At 36.3% G+C, this 27,117-nt stretch overlaps 1 protein-coding gene across 1 annotated transcript in view; it reads left to right on the plus strand.

Annotated features, from left to right (window-relative positions):
• SERINC1 (serine incorporator 1) overlaps nucleotides 1–26,761 on the plus strand; it is a 38,913-nt gene extending 12,152 nt beyond the window's left edge. The window contains exons 2-10 of the mRNA XM_046005672.1: nucleotides 6,686–6,847; nucleotides 10,304–10,473; nucleotides 18,144–18,223; nucleotides 18,459–18,596; nucleotides 20,299–20,468; nucleotides 20,576–20,666; nucleotides 22,808–22,952; nucleotides 23,061–23,291; nucleotides 25,162–26,761. Coding sequence (XP_045861628.1) covers nucleotides 6,686–6,847; nucleotides 10,304–10,473; nucleotides 18,144–18,223; nucleotides 18,459–18,596; nucleotides 20,299–20,468; nucleotides 20,576–20,666; nucleotides 22,808–22,952; nucleotides 23,061–23,291; nucleotides 25,162–25,297 — 1,323 coding nt within the window. The 3' untranslated portion in view covers nucleotides 25,298–26,761. The remainder of the gene's footprint in view (nucleotides 1–6,685; nucleotides 6,848–10,303; nucleotides 10,474–18,143; nucleotides 18,224–18,458; nucleotides 18,597–20,298; nucleotides 20,469–20,575; nucleotides 20,667–22,807; nucleotides 22,953–23,060; nucleotides 23,292–25,161) is intronic.
• The last annotated feature ends 356 nt before the right edge of the window (nucleotides 26,762–27,117 follow it).

Genomic DNA, 27,117 nt, shown 5'->3' on the forward strand with positions numbered 1-27,117 from the left:
TTTTCCACCTCCTCACTTTAAATCTGGAGGTGTCTTTGGGTCTAAAATGAATTTCTTATATTGATGGGCCTTGTTTTTTTATCTATTCTTACACCCTGTGTCTTTTGATCGGCATTTATTCTATTCACATTTAGGGTAACTATTGAAAGAGATGAATGAAAAATGAATGAATGAAGATTTGAATTGAGTGCCATTCTTTTGCTTGTAAGGTGACTGTTACTATATATTGTCTTTGTTCCTTTCTTGTCTCTCTTAAGGCTCTCTCTTTGAGGACTCCTCTCAGTATTTCCTGTAGGGCTGGTTTGGTGTTTTCAAATTCTTTTAATTTTTGTTTGTCCTGGAAGCATTTTATCTCTTTCGATTTTCAGTGACAGCCTAACTGGATATAGTATTCGTGGCTGCATATTTTCAGGCTCAGCTGGTTCCTTGATTATCGTCATTCTGAACTCTAGTTCTGATACATTACAGATGTCTGTATTGATTAGGTCCTTAGCCATCGGTACTGCCTTTTGTTCTTTTCTTGTGGTGAGTTTTTCTGCCTTGTCATTTTATCCAGATAAGAATAGATGAATGAGAGAACAAAATAACAAAAGAATAGCAACAACCTCAGAAAAATATACACTAACAAATCAGAAGAGACCTGAAACCAGGGGGAGAAAAAAAGGGGAGGGGGAAGGGGAGGGGAATATACATATACACACACACACACATACATATACATACACATACACATACATTAATTAGATTGGTGAAGAGAACAGAGCCACACACTTGATTTTGGGTGTATTTTGGTCTGTTAGAAGAGACTACCTTCCAAAATTTTAAAAAAAGAAAACATACATATATATATATATGTATGTGTATGTGTGTATATGTGTATATATATGTATATGTGTGTATATATGTGTGTGTATATATATATACACACACACAAAAAAATAAGGGTAAACATGATGAAGGGAAGGAAAATGACTGTAAAGATGAAATTTAAAAAGATTCTAAACAAGGAATTGATAAGAAGTTGGTTGGGGAAAATAAAAAGGAAAAAAATGTGATCAGGCTGGAGATCAGGACATAGCTATGCACCAGATTTAGGGTATATTTTGATTGGAAGAAATTGTATCCCAAAATTTTAAAGAAAAATGTATATGTATACAAAAAAATAAGGTTAAATACAGTGAAGAGATAAGATATGAGTATAACAATGAAAAATAAAGATTTTTAAAAAGATATTGGTAAGATAAAATAGTTAAAAAGCCTTAAAAAAGTAAAGAGGAAAATTTTAAAAAATAGAATATGAAAAAGAATTTTAAAAACTTAACTTTGAAAGACTAAAGGATCATGGGAGAGAAGCTATGAACTCTGTGTGTTGCTTTTGCTAGCTCTGGAGTTCTGCAGTTCTCATTGATCATTGAACTTGGTCTTGGCTGGATGTTTTTGCTGATCTTCTGGGGGAAGGGCCTGTTGCAGGGATTCTCAAATATCTTTGCCCGAGGCGAAATTGCACCGCCCTTGCCAGGGACCAGCTAAGTAATGTGCTCAGGTTAGCTTTTGGTAGCTTTTGTTCCCTGAACACTTTCTGTACGGCTCTGGAGGAGGAGAATGAAAATGGCAAACTCCCAATCTGTGGCCCTGGAGGAGGCAAGAGCTCGGGGCCCCACTCCTCAGTGCACCTCTAGTGAAAAGCAGTCAATCACTCCCGTCTCCCTGGTCTCCGGCTGTGCTCTGTGCGCTCCTGGCCTGTGACCGAGCATTTCTGTCTCTGGTGCGAAGCCCCATTTGGAGTCTCTAAACCCAGCAGATTCCTGCAGCACTACTGTGCTGCTTCTCCTGGAGGAGGAAGGAGAGTGTCTCCCCAGATCTGCCTCTTGTGTGGTCTCTGCTCAAAGAGTAGTGGCCCGACTGTGCCTCAGATCACAGTTTAAAATAACCCTGAGCTGAGAACCCCCTTCTTGGCTCCCATCTCTGCAGCCAGCTTCCCTGCTCCAATACCTGGGAGCTCTCCCACACTCAGGCACCCTTGGTCTTTCTGTGACCCCATGGTTCCTGAGACCACCCTGTCCCCATGAGGGTTCCACCCCACCCCACCCCCCAGGTAGCCTGTGGAGCAACATCCCTCAGTGGAGCAGTCTTCTAAAAGTTCTGATAATGTGCTCCGCTGCTCCACTGCTTGCCGGGAGCCGGCCCTTCCCACTATGTTCTATCTTCCTGTCACTTCAGATTCACTTCTCCACAAGTCCTACCTTCCAGAAAGTGGTTGATTTTCTGTTCCTAGAATTGCTGGTCTCTTCTAGCTCCTGTTGAGCTTGTAGGTGTTCAGAATGGTTTGATAACATCTAGCTGAACTCCTTGGACCTGATGATACTTCTGTCTCCTGCTTCTCCATCTTGCTCCCTCCTCTGTTTGATTTTTTTTTTAAGGTAGAAGCTCAGATTGTTCCATTGAAATTTTCATTTTTGTCTAATGTAGTTATTTAGTACTGTGAGTTTCACAGATGTAGTGTGTTATTTTCATTTGTTGTAATTTCTTTCTGGTATTTTTTTCCCCTGTGGGTTAAATAGAAGTGTGTTACTTAGTTTCCATATATTTTTTCTATTACTGATTTCTAACTTAATTCCATTGTTGGTCAAGAATACATGGTGGTGGTTTGATTTGAGACATTTTGCGTATTTATTGAAATTTGTTTTATGGCCAAAAATGTTGTCTGTTTTGGTGCATTCTGGAAAACAATTTGTGCCCTGCTTTGGTTAGATTGAGTATTCCCTAAATGTCAGGTACAATTAATTGATAATGTACAAATTTTCTTCATCGTTACTGATTTTTGTTTGGCTACTTAATGACTATGAATGTGAATTTGTTATTTTTTTCAGTTTTATATTTCCCTAGTGAATTTTGAAGTTCTCTTATTAAATGTAAAAACATGTAGGATTAGTGGTCTCCCCCATGAATATACATATCCATGTATGTCTCCTTTTCACTATTAAGTGTCCCTCCTGAACCTTGGTAGCATTCTTTGCTCTGAAATCAATTTAGTTTTGTACTACTATAGCATGGTACTTATTTTTTTTTAACTTTTAACCTATATGCGTTTTTATATTTAAGTAAGATTCTTATAGAAGAGAGAGAATTAGATCTCAAGATTTTATCTAACATAGTCTCTGCCTTTTTGTTGGGAGTGTTTACGCCATTTACATTTAGTGTGATTATGTTTGGGCTTAAATCAACCATCTATTTTCTGTTTGTGTATTCATTTTCTGTAGGTTTTTTTTTTTTTTTTTTTTTTTTGCCTTTTAGCCATTTTTAGTATTCTGTTTTATTTCCATCACTTTACGAGCATACTTCTTTGTCTTGAGTTTCCCAGAAGTCACTCTAGGGTGTATATTATTCATTTTTAACTTTCTACAATCTGCTTTATTTCCAGTCTCGCCACTTAAAATTTAAGAATCATGCAGTAGTATAAAGTTGAATGTCTTGAATGTCTCCTCTTACATGATATTTGCAGTCATCATATATTTTTCTTCCACCTTTGTTGTAACTGCCCACAATACATTGCTCTTATTTTTGCTTTAAAAGGATAATTATCAGGAGGACATGTATTTTGATGAGCACTGGGTTTTTTGTTTTTTTTTTTAAAGATTTTATTTATTTAATTGACAGAGAGATCACAAGCAGGCAGAGAGGCAGGCAGAGAGAGAGGAGGAAGCAGGCTCCCTGCGGAGCAGAGAGCCCGATGCGGGGCTCGATCCCAGGACCCTGAGATCATGACCTGAGCCGAAGGCAGCGGCTTAATCCACTGAGCCACCCAGGTGCCCCTGAGCACTGGGTTTTAAACTCAACTAATGAATCATTGAACACTACATCAGAAACTAAGGATGTGTACTGTAAGTGGCTAACTGAACATAATAAAAAAAAAGGATAATTATCCTTTAAAGGATTTCCTTGTATTTTGCCATTTGCATTGTTCTTCATTCCTTTTGTATAGATTTGCTGTCTGGTCTAATCTTCCTTTTGCTTCAAGGATTTCCTTGAATACATTTCTGGTATTTCAGGTCTGCTAGTTTTGGATTCTTTTGTCCTTTGTCTGAAAGTGGTTTTATTTTACATTAATTTTTGAAAGACTTTCTCTGAGCCTAAAATTTATTGTTTGTGGTTTTTTTTTAATGTGCTAGCAATTTTTTAATTAAAATTGACATTTTTCTTTGTTTTTCTATATATAATAAGCCTTAATTTTTTCTGCCTGCTTTTTAAATATATCTCTATTTAAGGTTGTTTTTAAGCCGTTTGTGATATGAGTTGGTGTGGTTTCCCTCATGTTTATTTTGCTAGAATTCCATTGAGCTTGGATCTGGGAATTTATAATCTTGATTAAATTTGGGAATATTTGACAATTATTTCCTCAGTAGCACTCTTCTGGTCATCTCCTCTTCTGAGAGCTCCAGTTGCACTTACATTAGGCAGCTTGAAGTTGTCAACGTTGGTCTTTGCATTTTTGTCCTAGCATTTTTGTCTCATTTGTTTTTGCTGTGTTTTGGGGTTCACTGATCTTTTTTTGTAGTATGTTAGTATTTTTGGTTTAGTTATTTTATTTTTCATTTCTACAGGTTCTGTATAGATCTTTTATATTATCTTCCATGGCTCTCCTTAACATATTGATGAGTTTTTTTAAATCTCCTTCATATTCCTTGAGAGTATGAAGTACAGTTAAAATAGTACTTTTATGCCATTGTCTATAATTCAGTCATCTGTGTTTAATCAGGTTAATTTTGATTGATTTTTCTTATTAAGGGTTGTATTTTCCTACTTTCTTGCATAACTGTCAAATTTTTATTAGCTGTCAGACATTGTAAATTTTACTTTCATGGATGTTGGATGTACTTGTATTTTAAAAAGAAAATATTTGGGGGCTTTGTTCTTGGGCATAGGTGAGTTACTTAAAGAAAATTTGATGTTTTTGATGTTTCCTTTATGCTTTGTTAAGTGAGACTGGACTAGCCTTTAATCTTATGCCTTACTTTTATTCTCAGTAATAGCCTGTAACTCATTGCCTCCTGGATTACAAGGTTTTTCCACTGTGGCTAGTGGGAATACCATGTCTTCCCCTCCTTAGGTATTTTATTCAGATGGTTGCAGTGATCAGTGCTTTGCTGAAGATTCAAGTTGAAGCCTCTGCAGATTTCCAGAGCTCACTTTGTAGCTTTCTTTTTCTCCAGGATTCTGCCCTATAAACTCTAGCTGCCTTTACTTTTCTCAATGACCAACTGTTCCAGCTCCTAGTTGTCTCCTTAATTCAGGTGGACTGCTGGCCTCTGCTTAGACTCTCCTCCCTGTTCTGGAAGCTTTCTCCAAGCAGAAAGATGGATCAGTTCATTCATGGAGTTCACATTGTTTCCTCTCTCAGAAATTACTGTCATGCATTGCCTATTGTTAATTGTCTGAAAAACCATTTTTTTGTTTAATTTTTTCCATTGATTAAGGCAGTAGGGTATGTCTGGTCACTATTAACTCCATCTTGACCTAAGTTTATAGTAATTATCTCAAACTTTTTTCTGTTTGTAATTTTATTTTCAGCCGTGTCTGTTTTGTTCCGTGATAATATTCTTTAAGTTTGGCTTTCTCTTTTCATTATCTTATTTTATTCTTTTACCATTTCATTTTTGAACTCTTCTACATTTGCTTTTTGTTATTTTTCTGTAGTTCAGGTGAAACGCTTGTACAGAATTTCCTTTTATTAAGTTTTGTTTTGTTTCAGGCAGGATTCTTCAAATGTCTTTCCCTCACCCTTTTTTCCACTTCCCTGAGGGTTGTGCTTATTTATTTATTTCTTTTGCTAGCGTATGTATACAGAGTTGCCATGACTTTTATTTCTTTCTTACTTAAGCTTACTATAAACAGCTTTGTCTCTGCATTATATTGGTTGCTACAGTGTGTATGACTGCTGCCATATTCCCTTCCCTTGGTTTCTGAGACTTTCCCCCCAGAGCTGCAGCTCTAAGGTTGGAATATCCTACTCTGTCCAACTTTCTGAAGTCTGACAGTATGGGGAGCTCAGCCAGGGTTATGGTGAGTCCTTGTGAGAACACTTGAACGCTTAACCTTTCTGAAGTATTGGCAGATTCACTAATCAGTGTTCATCTCTCCTGGTGAGGGAATTACCCGGTTTCCCTGGTATATTCTAGTAGTTTACTGTGGAGTTCCAGGGGAGAAAGTTAGCTAGCCTTAGTTTTCACTGTTTTCATTACTACCATCAAAGAATTGGAAAAGATAAGGATACCAATTCCTTTTTTTTTTGTCTTCTGGGGTATTTGAGAATTCTCAGAATTTTGTGAATTCACCAGTATGATACCTGGGTGCTAGAAGACAGGAGCCAGAGATGGGCTTGTTATTATCCCAGGATTTTTTTGTTTGTTTTTGCTGAACTCTTTACTGCTGTTGGTTTTTTTTTTTCCTTCGTTGTTTTAGTTGATTTGATTTATTTTAATTGATTTAGAGGTCAAACATTTTTATTTTTAACTTTGGTCCATCTTTACACAGAAAGTTTGTGGATAAATATATGTGAACTGAATACATTTTGTTCCTTGGTAATTACTTTAACATCAGTCTTTTTTTTTTTTTTTTTTGAGTAGATGAAACAAATCTTCAGTGTATCATTTTAAAACATACTAATTTTTAATACTCTTTGCCCCAGATACCATGTTTATGTGGCAGTGCCCCATGTTTGCTGTGTCGATGCTGTCCTAGTGGAAACAACTCTACTGTAACTAGATTGATCTATGCACTTTTCCTTCTTGTTGGAGTGTGTGTAGCTTGTGTAATGCTGATACCAGGAATGGAAGAACAACTGAATAAGGTTAGTTTTTTGTTTGTTTTTTTTAATTGATTAACTGAACCTGTAATGAATATGCTTAAAAGCAGTTGTTGGGTTTTGGAAATTGTAATGTATAAAGTAAGATAACTTATAATTCCAGTTTTAGTAATCCTAATAATATTTTAGGAAAGAAAGACAATGTAAGACTAATATAAGCTTAACTTCTGTGATGGTGGTACAGAAAATGTGCTGTGGTGATAAGGAGAAATAAGTAATTCTAACCAGTTAAATGTCAGAACTCAGTGGGTCTCATGGAAAAAGCAACATTCTAAGAATGAGAACTTTTTTTTAAATATTTTATTTATTTGACAGAGAGAAATCACAAGTAGGCAGAGAGGCAGGCAGAGAGAGAAGAGGAAGCAGGCTCCCCGTGGAGCAGAGTGCCCAATGTGGGGCTCGACCCCAGGACCCTGAGATCATGACCTGAGCCGAAGGCAGAGGCTTTAATCCACTGAGCCACCCAGGCGCCCCCAAGAATGAGAACTTTTATATATAGAGATTGAAAAATAGGAAGCAAAATGAGGATAAAGAGCTTGTTGAGCAGAATATGTATGCTTTAGGAAGACTGGTCTAATAATTAGAAGTCAAGTAGTTAAATGTGGAGGCTGTTTTAGTCATGTAATCAAGAATTGTATAGAGGGCCCAGCAGTAGCTTTTCGGAATGTAAAATTAACTGAATCTGGATTTGAAAACTGGCAATGATAGAGTCATACATAATACCCAGATTCTGATTCTGGACAACTAGCAGGAAACTGTTATTGTTAACTGTGGGGGGTGGGGGTGGATGGGGTGATGTGTTTTAAAGATTTTATTTATTTATTTGACAGAGAGAGATCACAAGTAGGCAGAGAGGCAAGCAGAGAGAGTGAGAGGGAAGCCGGCTCCCTGCCGAGCAGAGAGCCCGACGCGGGACTCGATCCCAGGACCCTGAGATCATGACCTGAGCCGAAGGCAGTGGCTTAAACCACTGAGCCACCCAGGCGCCCCAAGTGATGTGTTTTATTTAAAAAAAATTTTTTTTTCAGGGAGTCAGGTTATAAAAGGAAATGAGGAAAATACTCATTTAGTTTATAAAACATTGACTTAGGAATACTGCACTACATATGTGTTCGAGAAAGTGTGTGTGTGTATCTAACAGGAAGTAGAAAACACGGTATGTAACAAAAAAAGAAATCTTAGCTGGAGGTGTTTTGGGAATGGAGATGAAAGTTGAAACCATGGCAGCATATGCTGAAGAAGACCATTCAAAGTGAGCAGACTGTAACCTTTACAAAAGTTGTTATTGAAAGGGATTGGTAGAGAAAAGGGAGCCTTAAAAGGAAAATGAAAAGGGATGAAACAAGTGATTGCCCTGTTGTGCAGACCTTAAGAAGAAAGTATTTGACAACCAATGTATCATTAGTGTTTTGAGAAAGTGATTTCTTTAGAGTGCTGGGATCAGAAGTGGAAGGAGACCCAAATGGCTGTGGGGATATCTAGTAGTTATAAACTGCTGATTTGAGGAGTTTTGTAACAAAGATAATGGTCTCAGAGGGCAGCTGAGTTAAGGAAAGATTTTTTAGGATGAGATTTAATCATTTATATTTTGATGTGAGCTTTAATCTGTATGAGGGAGAGAGGGAGGAGGTGATCAAGAGAAGTTACAGAAGTTGGCTTTCCACCAAGACAAGATGAAATGTAACAGAAAATTTGAGGTTGAGAAGGATAGTATAGCAGTTGACCTCCATTTTAAAGCACAGTATCTGCTTGATGTTGGCTTTAGGGTAAGGAAAGATGGTGAAAGTTTGGAAAATGAGATTATTATGATTTTAAAAGAACTAGCATTGTACATAGTAAATGTGGATGACCAGCTAATGTTACTCAAGTCCTTGGCTATAAGCAAAAGACATATGGTTTTGTTGTGGATCCAGTTGACCATGGTTTTAAATAGTTTAGATAGTAAATGTTAATTCTCATCACCAAATGTTTTTGCTTCTCTGCTTTCTGAAGGTCATCAGTGGTTTGCATTTCCTAGAGTGCCATGGCTTTAATACTTATTCATCAGTGAGTTGTGAGTTGAAGAAATACATATCAGTTTCTACTTCCTGATACAAGATTTCCTTTTTTAAATTTGTCACAACATGTACATCATTTGAAAGGTGGCTTCTCCAACAGCCTGGACTCCTGGAGTGACTATCAGAACCAGTTATGTACATGCACAAGAGCAGGAATTATATATATATATATTTTTTTAAATTTATTTATTTATTTATTTATTTGACAGAGAGAGAGATCACAAGTAGGCAGAGAGGCAGGCAGAGAGAGAGGAGGAAGCAGGCTCCCCGCGGAGCAGAGAGCCCGATGCGGGGCTCGATCCCAGGACCCTGAGATCATGACCTGAGCCAAAGGCAGTGGCTTAATCCACTGAGCCACCCAGGCGCCCCAGGAATTATATATTTCTGTTTTAAGCCACTGATACTTGGGGATTGTTACTGAACTAGCTTAACCTGACTAACCTTAACCTGACTAATTAATGATGGGAATTTGCCAGCTGGTGTCCTGCTACCACACAAGGGAGTGGGGTAATTAAGGATGTCTAGTTGTGTACATGTTGCAAGTGAGTATGGGTAAGTATATACTGCCCTAGGGTTTAAACTGGGTTGGAAAGGTGAGATTTAAGTGAGACCAGGAAAGGCTTTATAGACTGTGTAGGAACTAGCAAAAGGAAGTAGTGCCTCTCCATTAGCTTAAATACAATTATAAGTTCTTGGTTTTAAAGGGACAAATTAACAGTCATATTTGGCATATCCATTTGCTTTAACATTTTCTAGAGGAAATTTGTAGGAGTAGTGTATGTGGTTCTGAGGATTGCTCCCATTTATTTCATTTAAGGTCCTTTTGTTTTTGTGTGTGTGTTTTGAGTCCAGTGTGACTTTCAGTAATGGCCATCCAGTCTTTTCAGATTTCTAAGTTAAAAATAAAACAGCGGCAGCTATTTTTTAATCCAGATCAGTTCATTATCAAAAATAACACCTGTAGAATAAGAGACCAGAACTCAAAATGTATTTAGGTCACATTGGCTTCAAGAAGCCATCGTTGTTTTCCTTGGTATTTAGAAGCTGACTTACTTTATAATTCCTTGAGCTTTTATTGATTGTATTTCTCTCTTATACAGATAATTGAGATATCACAGGAGAATGCAAGTTAGGACATTTAGACTAAGTCTGCAAGTCAGAATAAACATCCAGTTTTGGGTCAGTTTATAGTTTATCATGGGCTCAAGTAAAGTGAAAAGAAAGTTAAATATCTAGTTGATGAAAATGTTTCAGACTTACCTTGCTTACATATTCAGCAGAAACTAAAGCATATTTCTGTTTTCTAAACCTGAAACTATTTGATTACCTAGAACTTGTTTTTATTTGAAAAAATTCGACATCATAAACTCTTTGTTTTTTCTAGATTCCTGGATTTTGTGAAAATGAAAAAGGCATTGTTCCTTGTAATATTTTGGTTGGCTATAAAGCTGTGTACCGTCTGTGCTTTGGCTTGGCTATGTTCTATCTTCTCCTGTCTCTGCTAATGATCAAAGTGAAGAGTAGCAGTGATCCGAGAGCTGCAGTGCATAATGGGTATGTCTTTGAATAATACAAAAGTCTAGGTAGTGTTTTCTCAGTTATTTTAGTTTGTCTAAAGAAACTATAAAATAAGTTATGCAATTTTCAGATTTTGTTATTCATGAATGACCAGGTAAAAATATCTTTTTGTCTCTACTGAGAATATCAGATTTTAGAAATATAAATATTAAATAGTAGCCTTGGGTTATTTATTGGTATAATCTCTGATGCATGATGTTTTATAGTTCATGATAAAAAGAGGACCTACTGGGGCACCTGGGTGCGGCAGTCAGTGAGCACCCGACTCTGGGTTTTGGCTCAGGTCATGATCTAAGAGTCATGATATTTAGCCCCACCTCTGGCTCCACACTCAGTGTGGAGTCTACTGGCAATTCTCTCTCCCTCTCCCTCTGTCCATCCTGCTTGTGCATTCTCTCCCTCTAAATAAATTTTAAAAGGTGGCAGGGGTCTACCATATCTGTTACTAATAACAGGGAACTCATTCTTCTTTCTCCTCGTACTTCTTGGTAGATCAGTGTTATTACTACATGAAACTGAACTTGGTTACTTAGACCTACAGTGCGACCAAAATGAAAAATTAACATTTAAAACGATATTAAAATCAGCAGGGTGATTTTCTAAATGGTTGGTTGTACTAGACAATCTAGAAAAAAACCTTAGGGTCCCTTTTACTAATTTCCCTTAATGAAGTGCATCACTTCCGGTACTTAATTTGAATGTTTTGAATTTTATCTGTTCTTTTCTCCCCATAAATTAAAAAAAATTTTTTTTGAATATTTGCTATTGCTTATTTGTTACTAAGACAGGAAGAATGAGCAAGTGAGAAATACAAATATTAGTGAAAAATATATTGTGACAGGTTGATTTTGTTTATTTTGTTCTTGTAGTCACTGATAATTTGTTTATTTGGACTTTTACAACTATATTTATTAAATGTGTTTTTAAACATTTCTCAAAGTGCATCACAGAATGGCTATGACAGCTATTCGCTAACACTCTAGTCAAAGTAGCATGCTTGTAGCTTTTAGCACACTTAACCATTTTCCTTACATGTATTTTCTTTTTAACTGAGATATAACATATAACATTATAGATTTAGCATCTACAAAATGTTGATTTCATACATTTGTATATTGCAGTGTTATTACCATTGTAGGGTTAGCCAACACCTTAGTCATGTCACATAGTTATTACTTATTTCTTGTGGTAAGAACAGTTAGCAGCTTTGAAGTCTGTAATACAGTTTTGCTGCTTATAGTCACTGTGCTGTGCATTAGATCTCCAGGATTTATGTACTGGTTGCAAGTTTGTTCCCCTTAATGACCTGTCCCAGTTCTGCCCCCACATACCCCATACTCTGGTAACCATTCTATTCTCAATTTGAACAAGCTTGACTTTTCTAGATTCCACCTATGATTGATATCATATGGTATTTGTTTTTCTTCAGCTTAGCACAATGCCTACAGTAACATATGTCCTTGCAAATGGGAGGGTTTACTTCTTCCTCTTGGCTGTATAACATTCCACTGTGTATCTGTCTATACCACAGTTTCTTTCTTCATTCATTGACAGACACTTGGGTTGTTTTCCTATCTTGCCTAATGTGAATAATGCTGACGTAAACATGGGAGAGCAGGTATCTTTCTGGTATCCTGTTTGTATTTCCTTTGGGTATATAACTAGAAGTGAAATTGCTAGATCATATGGTAGTTTTTATTAATTTTTTTTTAGGAACCTTTATACTGTTTTTCATCGTGGCTGACCTAGTTTACATTCCCACCAGCAGTTCACAAGGGTTTCCTTTTCACTACATCCTTGTCAACACTTGTTACTTCTTGTCTTCTTAATCATAGCCATTTCATTTTAACAAGTGTGAGATGATATTTCATAATGGCTTTGATTTACAATTCCCAGATGATTAGTGATACTATACCTTTTGGCCATTTGTAGGTCTTTGGAAAAATAGCTGAGTTCCTCTGCCCATCTTTTAATGGATTTTCTGTTTCTTGATTTAGTCTTGATAGGCTGTATGTTTTTAAGACTTTATCCCTATCTTCTGGTTATGCAATTTGTTAACATAAAATTCTTGAAGCAGTTTCTTATGAATGTATTTCCATAGTATCAGTTGTAATGTCTCCTCTTCTGTTTTTGATTTTGAGTACTCTTTTTCTTAGTCTAGCTAAAGGTTTATCAGTTTTATCTTTTTGAAAATCAGCTCTAGTTTCATTCATCTTTTCTATTTTTTTCTGTTCTGTATCACATTTATTTCCACTCTGATCTTTGTTATTTCCCTGCTTCTGCTAACTTTGGCCTCGCTTTTTCTAGTCCTTGAGGTATATAGTTAAGGTTATTAGAGATCTGTTTTCTTTATATATGCATTTGTCACTATATACTTCCTCTCAGAACTTTTTTTAAATGCACATTTTTAATTTTCTTTATTTTTACTAATTACTTAAGTAAATTAAGTAGTTTACTTAAATTACGTAAATGAAGTAAATCACTTAATTTACTAATTATTTTTATTTTATTGACCTGTTTACCTGTTTACTTAAATTATGTAAATTAAGTAAATTACTTAATTTACTAATTATTTTTATTGACCTGTAATGTGTATTATTTGCCCCAGGGTACAGGTATGTGAATTTTCCGGTTTACACATACACATTTCACAGCACTCACCATATCCCATACCCTCCCCAATGTCCATAACCCAGCCACCCTCTCCATAACCCCCCTCCCCCCAGCAACCCTCAGTTTGTTTTAGGAGATTAAGAGTCTGTTATGGTTTGTCTCCCTCTCTATCCCATCTGTTTCATTTTTTCCTTCCCTACCCCCCACACCCCCACCCTGCCTCTCAAATTCCTCATATCAGAGAGATCATATAATAATTGTCTTTCTCAGATTGACTTACTTCGCTCAGCATAATACCCTTTAGTTCTATCCACATCGTTGCAAATGGCAAGATTTCATTTCTTTTGATGGCTGCATAGTATTCTGTTATATATATATCTTCTTTATATATATGTATATATTCTATATATTAAGATATGTATATATACACATCTTCTTTATCCATTCATCTGTTGATGGACATCTAGGTTCTTTCCATAGTTCGGCTATTGTGGACACTGCTGCTATAAACATTTGGGTGCACGTGCCCCTTCGGATCACATTTGCATCTTTAGGGTAAATATCCAATGGTGTGATTGGTGGGTCATAGGATAGCTCTATTTTCAACTCTTTGAGGAACCTCCATGCTATCTTCCAGAGTGGCTGCACCAGCTTGCATTCCCACCAACAGTGTAGGAGGGTTCCCCTTTTTCTGCATCCTCTCCAGTATCTATCGTTACCTGACTTGTCAATTTTAGCCATTCTGACTGGTGTGAAGTGGTTATCTCATTGTGGTTTTGATTAGTATTTTCCTGGTGCCGAGTGATATTGAGCACGCTTTCATGTGTCTGTTGGCCATCTGGATGCCTTCTTTGCAGAAATGTCTGTTCATGTCCTCTGCCCCTTTCTTGATTGTATTATTTGTTCTTTGGGTGTTGAGTTTGAAAAGTTCTTTATAGGTTTTGGATATTAGCCCTTTATCTGATAAGTCATTTGCGAGTATCTTCACCCATTCAGAACTGCTTTTGCAGTGTCCTGTATGTTTTATTATGTTGTTTCTATTTTCATTTGTTTAGAGATAATTTCTCTTTTGATTTCTTCTTTGATCTCTTGATTTTGCAGGAGTGTGTTTAGTTTCCACGTGCTTGGAAATTTTCCAGGTTTCCTTTCTAGTTTCATTCTGTTGTCATTGGGAAAAAAGAACTTGGTATGATTTCAGTCTTCTTAAATTTAAAAAGACTTTCTGGGGTCCTGTCATGTGATCTGTTCATACTGGAGAATGCTCCATATGCACTTGAGAAGCATGTGTATTCTGTTGCTGTTGGATGGATTGTTCTTTAAATGTGTTCAGTCCATTTGGCCTAACATATCGTTCAAATCCAGCATTTCCTTGTTGATTTTCTGTCAGGATTTACCCATTGCTGAAAGTGTGGGGTATTGAGGTCTCCTACTGTTATTGTTACCCATTTCTCCCTTAAAATCTGTTAGTATTTGCTTAATATACTCAAGTGTTCTAATGTTGGATATATATATATATTTATGATTGTATCTTGATGGAGAATTGAGTTGGCCCCTTTACTATTATATAACAGCCGCCTTTGTCTCGTTACCTTTTTTTTTTTTTAAGACTTTATTTATTTGTCAGAGCACAAGCAGGCAGAGCAGGTAGAGGGAGAAGCAGGCTCCTGGCTGAGCAGGGAGCCCACCCGATGTGGGGCTTAATCCCAGGAATACCTGAGCCAAAGGCAGATGCTTAACTGACTGAGCCACCGAGGCATCCTTCCTGTTACCTTTTTTGTCTTAAAGTTTTCTTGTTTGATATAGGTGTGCTAACCCCACTTCCTTTTGCTTTCCAATTGCATGGAATATCCTTTACTATCCCTTCACTTTGAGCCTGGGAGACTTCTTAAATCTGAAGTGAGTCTTCTATGCAGCGTATAGTTGGGTCTTTGTTTTTTATCCCTCTAACCACACCATGCCTTTTGATTGGTAAATTTAGTCATATACACATTTGGGGTAATAATTATTGATATGTAAGGCCTTAGTAATGTTACCTTATTCACTGCTTTTTGTTTGTTTTGTATTTCCGTTTCTTTTTCCTCCATTTCTGCCTGCTTTTGTAAATTGGTGTTCTTTGGTTCTTGTTTCCCTTTATTTTTTGTGAACCTACTGTAGGTTTTTGCTTTGTGGTTACTATGGGGCTTACCTAAAACATCTTTTAGATAAAACGGGCCATTTTAAGCTGTTAGCATAGCAACTTAACTCCAGTTGTATACAAAAGCTCTATCCAGTTAATCCTCTCCTTTTAGAGTTTTGATGTCATAATTTAACAATTTTTATATTATGTAGTAACATAGTGTAGTTTTTTAATAGTTCTTACTAGCCTTTATAAATATTAACATACCATATTGTAGAATTAGTTTCCTGAATCTTACTGTTTATCTTCACCAGTCTGTTATATATATTCATATGCTTTCATATCACTAATTAGCATTTTTTCATTTAAGCTTGGACTGTCACCAATTTTTTTTTTTTTTTCCAAGATAGGTCTTTAGTGGTGAACTTAGCTTTTATTTATCTGGGAAAGTATTTCTCTTTCATATCTGAAGGATGACTGGAAGAAGGAATATTCTTGGCTGGCAGTTTTTTCTTTCAAAACTTAGAATATGTCATTTCCCTCCCTCCTGGCCTGTAGAATTTCTGCTGAGAAATCTGCTGCTAGCTTAGTGGGAGATCATTTGTAGATTAAGATCCTTTTTTCTCTGGCTGCTTTTAGGATTCTTTTTCTTCCATCTTTTGACAGTTTGTGTTTTAGAGAGGGTCTTTTGCATTGAGATAATAGCAGTAATAAATTTATTAGATTTGTGAATTCAGGTGTATAATACTTCCCAAGCTTGGGAAATTCTCCATTACTTCTTTAAATAAATTTTGCCTCCTTCTTTCTTTCCTCTCCTCTGGAACACTAATTATTCTAATATTTAGATACTATAGATCAAATGGCTTGCTTCACTCTTTTTTATTCTTTTTTCCTCTGTTCACTCTTATGGGGGGTATTTCAAAATTTGTGTTCTCTGGGTCACTGATTCTGTTGGACATTTGATGTACCCTGCTGCAAGTGCTCTCTTGTATTTTTCATTTCTTTCATCATATTCTTTGGCTCCAGATGTTGGTTCTTTTTTTATGGTTTCTGGCTTTGCTAAAGTTCTCGTTTGGTTCATGCATTTTTTTTTCCTGATTTTGTCTTTTTGTGTTTTCTGGTAGCTCATTGAGTTTCCTTAAAGCAGCTATTATTCTTTATTCACTAGATTGCAAGATTCTGTGCCTTTGAGCTCAGTTTTTGGATTATTATCTTTTGTTGATGGGAGTGTTTTCTTGTTCCCTGTAGTTTTGTGTTGTTGCTTGAGGTAGCAGATAACTCAAGTCTCTACTGGTTGCCTTCAGATGGGGTGTACTCTTGATCCTGTTACATATCTGGGGTTCTCTGTAACCTTGTATTTATACACTGGCTGCACACTTCTTGCTCCCTTTTGTGGAAGAAGTCTTAAGCTTTTATGACTTCCCGAGTTTTTAAAACTCAACCTTACTGGCTACTGGAAGTCTTTTTTGTTTGTTTGTTTTCCAGAAGGTGGCACTACGGCTGAAGTTTGTGGTTTCTCCCTTCCCTACAGATCGTGTTGTTTTTCTCAGAGCACTCTCATTGCTGGATTGGGTCTTTCTAACACACTTGGGAGCACACACAGAGAGCTGGCTGCAGAGTGGGAGGTGTGAGTTTAGTACTCCAGGTGTTTGGAGTCCCACACAGCCAGCAGAAATATCCTTGGCTGAGGATCTCCCAGATACTTATGAACATATGTCCTGCTTAAATCCTGAATGTAATCGGCAGAAACTGTATTCCTTTAATGCTTTTTGATGTTCTTTGCTGCTCCTTTCCCCATTTCCTGTTCCTCCTTAGTCATGGAGGGCCTGCCTCCATAATCTGGGTGCTTCTGGAGAGAAATGGGTTTCTTTAGAATTGTCCTACAGAGTTGGGGTAGCTGTCCCTCACAGCTCTTGTTTTGCCCCCTGGGAGAGGTTGCTGCCAGGTAGTGTCCATACTCTCTTGCCATGGTGTAGGGGCGGTGCTAACAAAGTTCCTCTTCGCCTCTCTGTTGCACTGAAACTCATCTCCCCGACACACACACAGGCCATGCTGGAATCTTCCCTCAGGAGAGCTAGACTTTTATAAATTGTCTCTCATTCATGGGCATTTGCGTACATCGGCAGTCTAGGTTTTCCCCAACTGGGAAAAGGTGGGAGGGGTTAGGGATGTTTATTAGTTCCAGAGTCTGCCTGTTACGAAATACACAGGTGCAAATGTTTCTTTATCTCACACCCTGCTGCCCAGAAACCCTTCTGTTAATGGTTGGAAGCCTAATTAGTTGTTAACAGAGGAACCAAAAAATGGGAACTTTGCCATTAAGATGCTGATGTCCTAAAAGCTGGTGTTTTTTGTTTTTTGTTTTTTGTTTTTTTTAATCAGTTTTGGATGGAGCATTTATCATGTGTTTGTAAAACCTATTCATTTGTACAGTGCACCTTACACTTTAACGTATCATACTTATTTTAAATTTCTTATTTGTGTAAAATTAACATACAGTGTTAACATTAGTTTCAGGTATACAATATAATAATTCAGCAGTTCTATGTATTTCTCCGCATTCATCAGGATAAGTGAACTCTTAATCCCTTTATCTCTATCACCCACCTCCCCTCTGGCATCCACTCCTTTGTTCTCTATATATAAAGTCTGGGGTTTTTTGGTCTTTTTTTCTTTGTTCATTTGTTTTCTTCCTTAAATTTCACTTAGTATTATACCTATTCATTATTTAAAATAAACCTGTGAATATAGAACTGATATTCTCATTTTCTCATAGTGAATTAATTATAAATCTTTCCTTCTTAAAACGGTCTAAACAGTCACATAAACTTTTTTCAGATGCTCTTAAAAGATTTCATATATGAAACTATTTATTGAGTGAATCTGTATTAGTAAACTATATTTCTATTTCTTTCAGATTTTGGTTCTTTAAATTTGCTGCAGCAATTGCGATTATTATTGGGGCTTTCTTCATTCCAGAAGGAACTTTTACAACTGGTAATAAATCTTTCCATAATTGTGTGATGTTTATATTTTATGAAGAAACTGACAAACTGTTTCTTGGAACTGTAACACTGCTTGTTTTGTTTTGTTTTTTTTTCTTTTTCTTTTTTCTTCCTGTTGGCAAAATCAAGGCATTTGTGTAAAATATTTCCTTTTGTGTATTGTGATTACGAAGGTGAAATAATAAAAAGTGAACCAGCCACTGATTTGTATTTTTTCTTTCTTTCAGTGTGGTTTTATGTAGGCATGGCAGGTGCCTTTTGCTTCATCCTCATACAGCTAGTCTTACTTATTGATTTTGCCCATTCATGGAATGAATCATGGGTTGAAAAAATGGAAGAAGGGAACTCAAGATGTTGGTATGCAGGTAAGCTTTTTTCTCAGAGCATCTTCAAGATAGGTGAACTTTCAAGGTGAGAGCATATATGTAGACTATAGGGAAATCAAGATTTTTATGATGTTTTTGTGAAGCGGTGTTTACTTCAAAAGTTTGTGAGTGGCATCTTATCACATTGTGTCAACAACTTTACTTGTTGAAATAGTTTTTAGGTAATCAATTAGAACATACCTAAGCTCCAGAAAATAATCCAGAGTACCTTGAATGGCTAAAATAGGTGTTGCAAAGGCTGTGTTCTATGGCTGACAGTATGTACTTTTTATAGCCTTATTTCCTATTTTACAGCAGGTTAAAAATATTAAAGGGACTAGGACTGCTAGAAATAAACAGTGGCATAATTCATAAACATCAGCATGCAGAAAAAATATAAAAAGCAACTCTAGAACATTTCTTTTTATATAAGTGGAAAGATGCCTTTTTGTGTCAGTAACACGTAATGGGGTTCTTAAAGTACTATGACTGTTTTATTTGTAATGATGAGCTTGAGTCCAGTGGTTATACTGCAGAACAGGGATGAGAATTCATTTGCTTGCCCCAGATGATGAAAAGGAGGGAAGAGACTCAGTTTAAAGTGCGTAGGCATTCCTTGTGCAAACAGAACTGTGACGACCATATTTTATTTAAGGTGCATAGCTGCCACTCAGTTTCATACAGTAGTTGCCTTGTGGAAATGTGGGCTCAGTATTGCTTGAATTTTTTCTGATTTCTTTCAAAAGAAGACATAAATACAAATTTTAATGTGAAAAGATAAGAGTTTCCACTAAATATTTTAAATCAGATTGAAAACTATATTCATTCTTATCTGCTAGCCTGATACTTCTCTCACAACCAGTTTGTTTTATTTGATCTCAGGGGTTAAAATAAAGAGAGTTTAGTATCCAAAGAAATAAGCTTCAGTCATTGGGAAAATTCACTTTTATAGAACACATTATTCTTTAATGCAAATCTAATGCAAGAGTTTGTTTTCCTCCCTGCTGTATCCCCAGTGCTTAGAACTTTGTAGGCATTCAGTAAATATTTGTTGGGTGGATCCCGGCAGGCACATCTGCATAAATACCTGTATATTAAGGACCCATTAGCACAAAAACACACTGTGTCTTTTAATTTACATAGAAGAAACTTGGGTTGTCTTATTAAATAATAATGACTTACTGTTACATAATAATTTTTTTTTTTAAGGTAATTAGTTAAGGGGTGCCTGAGTGGCTCATTCGGTTACGCATTGGACTTGATCTCATCTCAGGTCTTGATCTCAGGGTTGTGAGTTCAAGTCCTGCATTGGGATCCACATTAGGCATGGAGACTACTTAAAAATATTTTTTAAAAAATAATTAGTTAATACAGGAAAGCATTGTTTTGTGGGCTTAGCATTACGTAATTTTTTAATTTTTCTGTATTTTGAAAATTAAGGCCACTGTGTGTGAATGTGTTTGTAATGGAGTTATTACTGTTAATGAAATTTTTAATGTTACCTTACTGTGCTTGAAAATACTATAGTGAGCTATGTGTGAGGACTATAAAATCACTGATAAAGTTCAGAAATATTCTCTGCATTGCAGACAGTGTTAGTTGCTTAAAATACGTTTTGAATGATTGTTTTTAAAATGAGCCCTATGTCTAATTCCTAATATTCGTGATACATTCTAATTGTCCCATTATATTTCTTTCACAGCATTGTTATCAGCTACAGCTCTGAATTATCTGCTGTCTTTAGTTGCTATCGTCCTATTCTTTGTTTATTATACTCATCCAGCCAGTTGTTCAGAAAATAAAGCATTCATCAGTGTCAACATGCTCCTCTGCCTTGGTGCTTCTGTAATGTCTATACTGCCAAAAATCCAAGTATGATCTTTATATCATTAGTTTTTATGAAGCTTCCATTTTTCTAAGTTTCCCCTAAATCTTGAATGATGCCAGAATATTTATTTGTCTTTAATTTTTCTTTGTAGGAATCACAACCAAGATCTGGTTTGTTACAGTCTTCAGTAATCACAGTCTACACAATGTATTTGACATGGTCTGCTATGACCAATGAACCGGGTATGTTTTGTTTGCTTGGGTTTCTTTCTTTCTTTCTTTTTTTTTTTTTTTTAAAGATTGTATATATTTATTTGCCAGAGATCACAGGTAGGCAGAGAGGCAGACGGGGGTGGGGGGTGGGGGTGGGTGGGGCAGTAGGCCCCCTGCTGAGCAGAGAACCTGATGGGGGCTTGATCCCAGGACCCTGGGATCACGACCTGAGCCGAAGGCAGAGGCTTTAACCCACTGAGCCACCCAGGCGCCCCAAGAGAAGTGCCTTTTTTTTTTTTTTTTTTTTTTTAAAGATTATATTTATTTATTTGACAGAGAGGGGGAGAGAGTGTGAGTAGGCAGAGCAGCAGGCAGAGGGAGAGGGAGAAACAGGCTCTCCACTGAGCAGGGAGCCCGATGTGGGGCTTGATCCCAGGAACATGGGATCATGACCTGAGCCAAACAGCCGCTTAACCGACTCTGCCACCCAGGCGCCCCTTACTTCTTTTTAATGAATTCTACAACTTTTTTTTTTCATAGATGGTTTTGTGAAAGTAAGCTATTTAAAAAATAAGCCTCTGTGGCACCTAGGTGGCTTAGTGGGTTAAGCATCTGACTTTTGATTTTTGGCTCAGGTCCTTGATCTCATGGATTCTGATATCGATCTCTGAGTCACTCAGGGGGGAGTCTTTTTGAGAGTCTTTCTCTCCCTCAGACCCCCGCCACCCAGTGCTCTCTTGCTCTTACTTTCTCTCATTCTAAAATAAGTAAATAATCTTTTAAAAAGAAAAATAAGCCTCTAGAGGAAAACAGTATGGAAATAATAGCATTTTCATATTTGATGTACTGCTATGTATTTTTTTCACTTTGCTTCTTTCACTAACAAATTATAATCATATGAAAATTATAACAAATATACCTAATTTGTACAGTCATATTTATGGTGGTGTGTATGTGTGTGTGTGTATATATATATCTATATAGTGGGTATGTGTGTGTGTATATATATATGTATGTATATATTAGAAAAGCTATTGAAATGCTCCTTGATTCATTGCTAAGCAGTAGTTTTGTTTGTTTTTTAACTACTTAAGATACTGTTTTTGTCTGTGAGTACCTTGCAAGTGGGCTTTCTAATGAATCTCTTTATAGGCCAGTTATAATTGCATTCCATGAGATTAAAAAGCCAATATAAATCATTTGGGATGAAACAGATGAGCAAGAAATTAGTTACTGATTTTGAAAAGGAAGAAAATGGTGCCTTTTACTTAAAATTACAAAATGTTATCTGAATCTGATTTCAAGTTTATAAATTCAGTAGATGCTTTATCAGTAGTGGGAGGAAGGCTGTTTTTAGTATTACAGAAAAGATTATTTTTGTTCAGGTGTTAAGTAGTTAGAAAAATTTTTTTATTAATTTGCTTTAGAGCTTATTCTTATCTGAATGGCTCTAAGATAAGAATCAATTTTGTCTTGTTTATTTTTCCCCCTAATTAAGGATTGTTTTCATCATAAGATAGTAGTTGATATATCGGAGTTTGTGGAAGAGAGAAACATTTTGGATACTTTAGTGAATACAAACTTTACTTTTTCTTATAAAAGTTAACAGTATGGATTAGGTCATTATGACTTATTTGGACATTTCCACAAAGCACTTGTTAAAATTCTAATTAACTGGTAATTTTATGTGTAAGCTCCCTTGCCTATGTAGCAATGTACTTTGACAAGTTTATAAATATCATAAAGGCACTGTTGTTCTCTCACAATATCTATATTAGGAAAAGCCACTGTATTTTCATTTAGAACACCTGAGGTTTATTCCTAACTGTACTAGGGTTTTATTATACTTATGAGAGCTCATCTGAATTTCACCTTTTTCTTGATCAGTTTAGAGCTTAATATCATCTGTGTTCTGGACACTTCTGGACATTTTTCTGGGCACTTGATAAAGATAGCACTGTAATATTTAAAAGGTTTCATTATCAATAAATACAAGTTTTTCAGATTACTTTTTTCTTGTATTTGTGCCTTTTTCCAGGAAAATTTTTTGAATATGCAAGGGCATAAAGAGGTTGAAAAAAAAAAAGAAAAACACTTGTAACTAGGTCTCCCAAAATAAATTACTTCTTATACTGTTTGGCATTTTAATTTGACCTTAATTTACATTACAGAAACAAACTGCAACCCAAGTCTACTAAGCATAATTGGGTACAATACAACAAACACTATCCCAAAGGAGGGGCAGTCTGTCCAGTGGTGGCATGCTCAAGGAATTATAGGACTGATCCTCTTTTTATTATGTGTGTTTTATTCAAGGTAAGAAAAACTGTATAGTATTTTTTTTTTTAACAAATCTAGCCATTCATTTAAAAATCAGTTTTTTAAATACCCTTTTTCCTTCTTTCTTAACTGTCTTTTATGTAGCATCCGTACTTCAAACAACAGTCAGGTTAATAAATTGACTCTAACAAGTGATGAATCAACATTAATAGAAGATGGTGGAGCCAGAAGTGATGGATCACTGGAGGATGGAGATGATGTTCACCGAGCTGTAGATAATGAAAGGGATGGTGTTACTTACAGTTATTCCTTTTTTCACTTCATGCTTTTCTTGGCTTCACTTTATATCATGATGACCCTTACCAACTGGTACAGGTAATTATATTTCATGAAAACTTTGCATGTGGAAATGATGATGTTTTTCATCATTCCATTGTATGTAAAACATATGGTATGAAGTACTTTTTTTTTTTTAATGCTTTAAAATTTTTTTTTAAAATTTATTTATTTTTTCAGCGTAATAGTATTCATTGTTTTTGTACAACACCCAGTGCTCCATGCAATATGTGCCTTTCCTATTACCCACCACCTGGTTCCCCAAGGTTGGGAGAGGGGGAGGGGGTTATGGACATTGGGGAGGTTATGTGCTATTGTGAGGTATGAAGTACTTTTTATCCTCCAGTGTATTTCAAAATTTACATCTAAATGAATGAGATCAGTATAAGAAATGCAGACTTTACTTCCTTGCTTTGGCATTAACATTGAAATACTTCCAAATCTTGAAGAGATTAAAATCAGAACCTTCATGAAATTACACATTTTTTACAGAAATTACCATGTTAATATTAGATTATTCTTCATTTTAAGAGCAGACTTAACTGACATTTACTATTGAAAAATAAGTATTTTTTTAAAAATTCCTACACTGCAGCATATTAAGTGATAAGAATCCATGTAGTGTTCAGTAATTCACAGCTTTGGCTGTCAGATAACATTAAACGTTAAGACTTTAGATTGGGGGTGGAGGTGCCTGGATAGCTCAGCGGGTTGAACTCTATGCCTTAGGCTCAGGTCATGATCCCAGAGTCCTGGGATCAAGCCCCACTTCGGGCTCTCTGCTCAGAGGGGAGCCTGCTTTCCCCTCCCTCTCTCTGCTGCCTCTCTGCCTACTTGTGATCTCTGTCTGTCAAATAAATAAATCTTAAAAAAAAAAAAAAATACTTTAGATTGGGGCACCCTGCTGGCTGTTAGAGCAGCATGTGACTCTTGATCTCTGGGTTATGAGTTCAAGCCCCATAATGGGTGTAAAGATTACTTAGAAATAAAATCTTAAAAAAAAAAAGCAAGCTTTAGATGAAAAATATTTTTGATATTTTTTTTTTGTATAAAAACCAGCTAAATTGGGAATGTATTTCCTTCTGAATCTCTTAAATCTGAAAAGGCTGAAAGCGAGAGTGATTCCAATATACACTTGGAATAGATTACACTTTTTATACAGGATAGGATTGATAAACAATTTTTTTTTTTTTTAATTTGTATTTATCAGGGAGAGAGCACAAGCCAGGGGGAACAGCAGGCAGAGGGAAAAGCAGGCTTGGCTTCCCTCTGAGCAAGGAGCCCGATGTGGGACTCGATCCCAGAACTCTGGGATCATGACCAGAGCAGTAGGCAGATGCTTAACTGACTGAGCCACCCAGGCGACCCTACAATTGATAAATCTTTTATAACAATTATTTTACTTAACCAGGCATCACAGTCCATTTCCCTGCTATCTATGACTGCTAAGGCAGAAGTATAGGATCCCCCCTACTTTGTTACAGTTTGCATTATGCTACTTCATTTTTATTAAAGGCTTACGCTAGTACCTGCTTTTGCTGACTGAAAGAAACATGAAATTTTGCTTTTTTGCTTTTAAGTAAAAGGCCATTTACTTTACTCATACAGGTTTTTTGTAAAAGCAAAGTGGCCTAACAAACGTACAGAAAGTGGGGACCTGTATATAAAGAACCCGAGTATTAGTAAAAGAGCTACTTCAGAAGGCCAATGTCCTTTACTCCTTTAAAGGAAATTCTTAATTTTTACCTTCCCATTAGCTGCTAAAGTAGTATGACAAGCAGGGCAACAGATTAGCTCAGGAATTGTGTATCTGTTACCACAAACTGTATACGAAGAACACCTTAAGTAAAGGTAAGTAGCATGATGGCGGAATCTAACCCTTTCCCTTTCATTTTTCCTTAAATTTTAGGTATGAGCCTTCTCGTGAGATGAAGAGTCAGTGGACAGCGGTATGGGTGAAAATCTCTTCTAGTTGGATTGGCATTGTGTTGTATGTTTGGACACTAGTGGCACCACTTGTTCTTACTAATCGTGATTTTGATTGAACAGGACTTCTGGCATGAAAGTCCCACTTTGATCATTGCTTGTTTGAGATTAACAGTATTCCCAACTTTTGTAAAGTTGTGTATGTGTGTGCTTCCCATGTAACTTCTCCAGTGTTCTGGCATGAACTAGATTTTATTGCTTGTCATTTTATCATTGTATTTTTGCCATGCACATTGATACGTGTGTTAGAATGAATTACAAAGGGAGAGATTTAGGAGTCTGGTGGTGAAAAGTGGACATTGTTAGGTTTATCCTTAGTTCTGTGCCTGTGAAATTAAGAGTAAAACCAAAACTGCTTCTTGACAGTTTGATTTTTAAATTGTGCTAGTCCCTAAGCTGTTTTAGAAAGTTTAGAAATGTATGGCTGCCTTTTGAAATATTTGATGCCTTGCTCTACAAGAGACTGCAAAGAACGTGGCTGTTGTAAAATTGTATAAACAAGTGACTCAAATGCCAGTTGTCTGAAAAATCTTTTCAGGTTTTTCCCTTGATGTGAAGATAAGGAACTTACACAGGTAGGGAGTGTTTGATGGACAACAGTGTAACTTATGATGGAGATTAAGAGACAGAGGCTTCATAGAAAGATTGGGGTTGGTGGGTTACTAATTTGAATACCCAGTTAGGTTGTAATCTTCCCTGGGTAGGAATGGCCTTTCATACCAACATATCAACTTTGTTTTAGTCATTATAGCATACGCAAAAATATAGGTTCAGTGGAGATGTTAGGAACTCTGAAGGATTTAGACAAAGCTTTTGAAAAAGATAATCGTGGGTTAGAAGGTGTACTTTGAAAGTTCATTAAAATCGAAGGTAGTAAGCTTTCGACAGGACGCTACTGTAGTATAGACTAAGCCTCAGGAGATAATTAGATAAAATCTAGTCCAAGCCTTCATTTTAGAAATGAAGAAAACTGAAGCTCAGATAACTGATCAGTGACCAGGCTAGGAAATCCCGGGTTTCCCAAAAACAGCTGGCATTCCTTTGGCATTGAAAAACAACTTCTATTCAAAATACATGCATAACAGATTACACACCTCGTTAGTGGTGGTTAATTCGTTATGTGATTTGCTGGTGTCCAGCTTGCCTTCTACCCCTAAACCAAGGCCAGGAGAATGATGGAATGCTATCGAATATAAACTGCTTATAGTATACTAGACAATAGGTTCAGAAGATGTTTAAAACGCTTTTGTATTTGCTGCCATTTAATTGAAACATATAGTTTATTAGTCTTTCAACCTGAAAATCAAGCAGTGTGACAGTTAACTTAGAAACTTAGTTACTTGTATATGTTACTAGTGTCTTAATCTTAAAATCTACATTTGCTTCTTTTAAGGTATTTATTAATGTAAATGAAAGATAACAATTCAACTTAATTCCCCAACTTTATTCTGTGTGTTGATATTGTGTTCCATCATTTTGAATGGCTGTGTTCTATCTCTAAATAAATGAATTCAGAGAAAGTATGTGGCGTACTAATTCTTTAGCAACTCAAATTTAGGTCACTATAATACTCAGACCTACTTTTTCTCTTCTGTATAAAGGAACCTGAAACAGGGTTTACTGTCTATTTGCTGAAAACCTGAATTACTTTAAAGGTGGTAGTTACACCCTTTTGGTCTTCTATAAGTAACCCATGAAACTGGATCTCAGGTAATTAAAGTCATGTTCTCCTAAAGAACCTTTAGTAGATGGGCCAGTTTAGTTTGGAGAGTATTTTTAACCTGGGTCCGATGGGCATTTTTTCCTAAGTTGCAAATGGATGCTTTCTGACACAAGAGGATATAAAAAAGTTCCATAACAACAACAAATAGAAATGAAG

This window comes from Meles meles, chromosome 5 (assembly GCF_922984935.1).
Source record: "Meles meles chromosome 5, mMelMel3.1 paternal haplotype, whole genome shotgun sequence".
NCBI lineage: Eukaryota > Metazoa > Chordata > Mammalia > Carnivora > Mustelidae > Meles > Meles meles.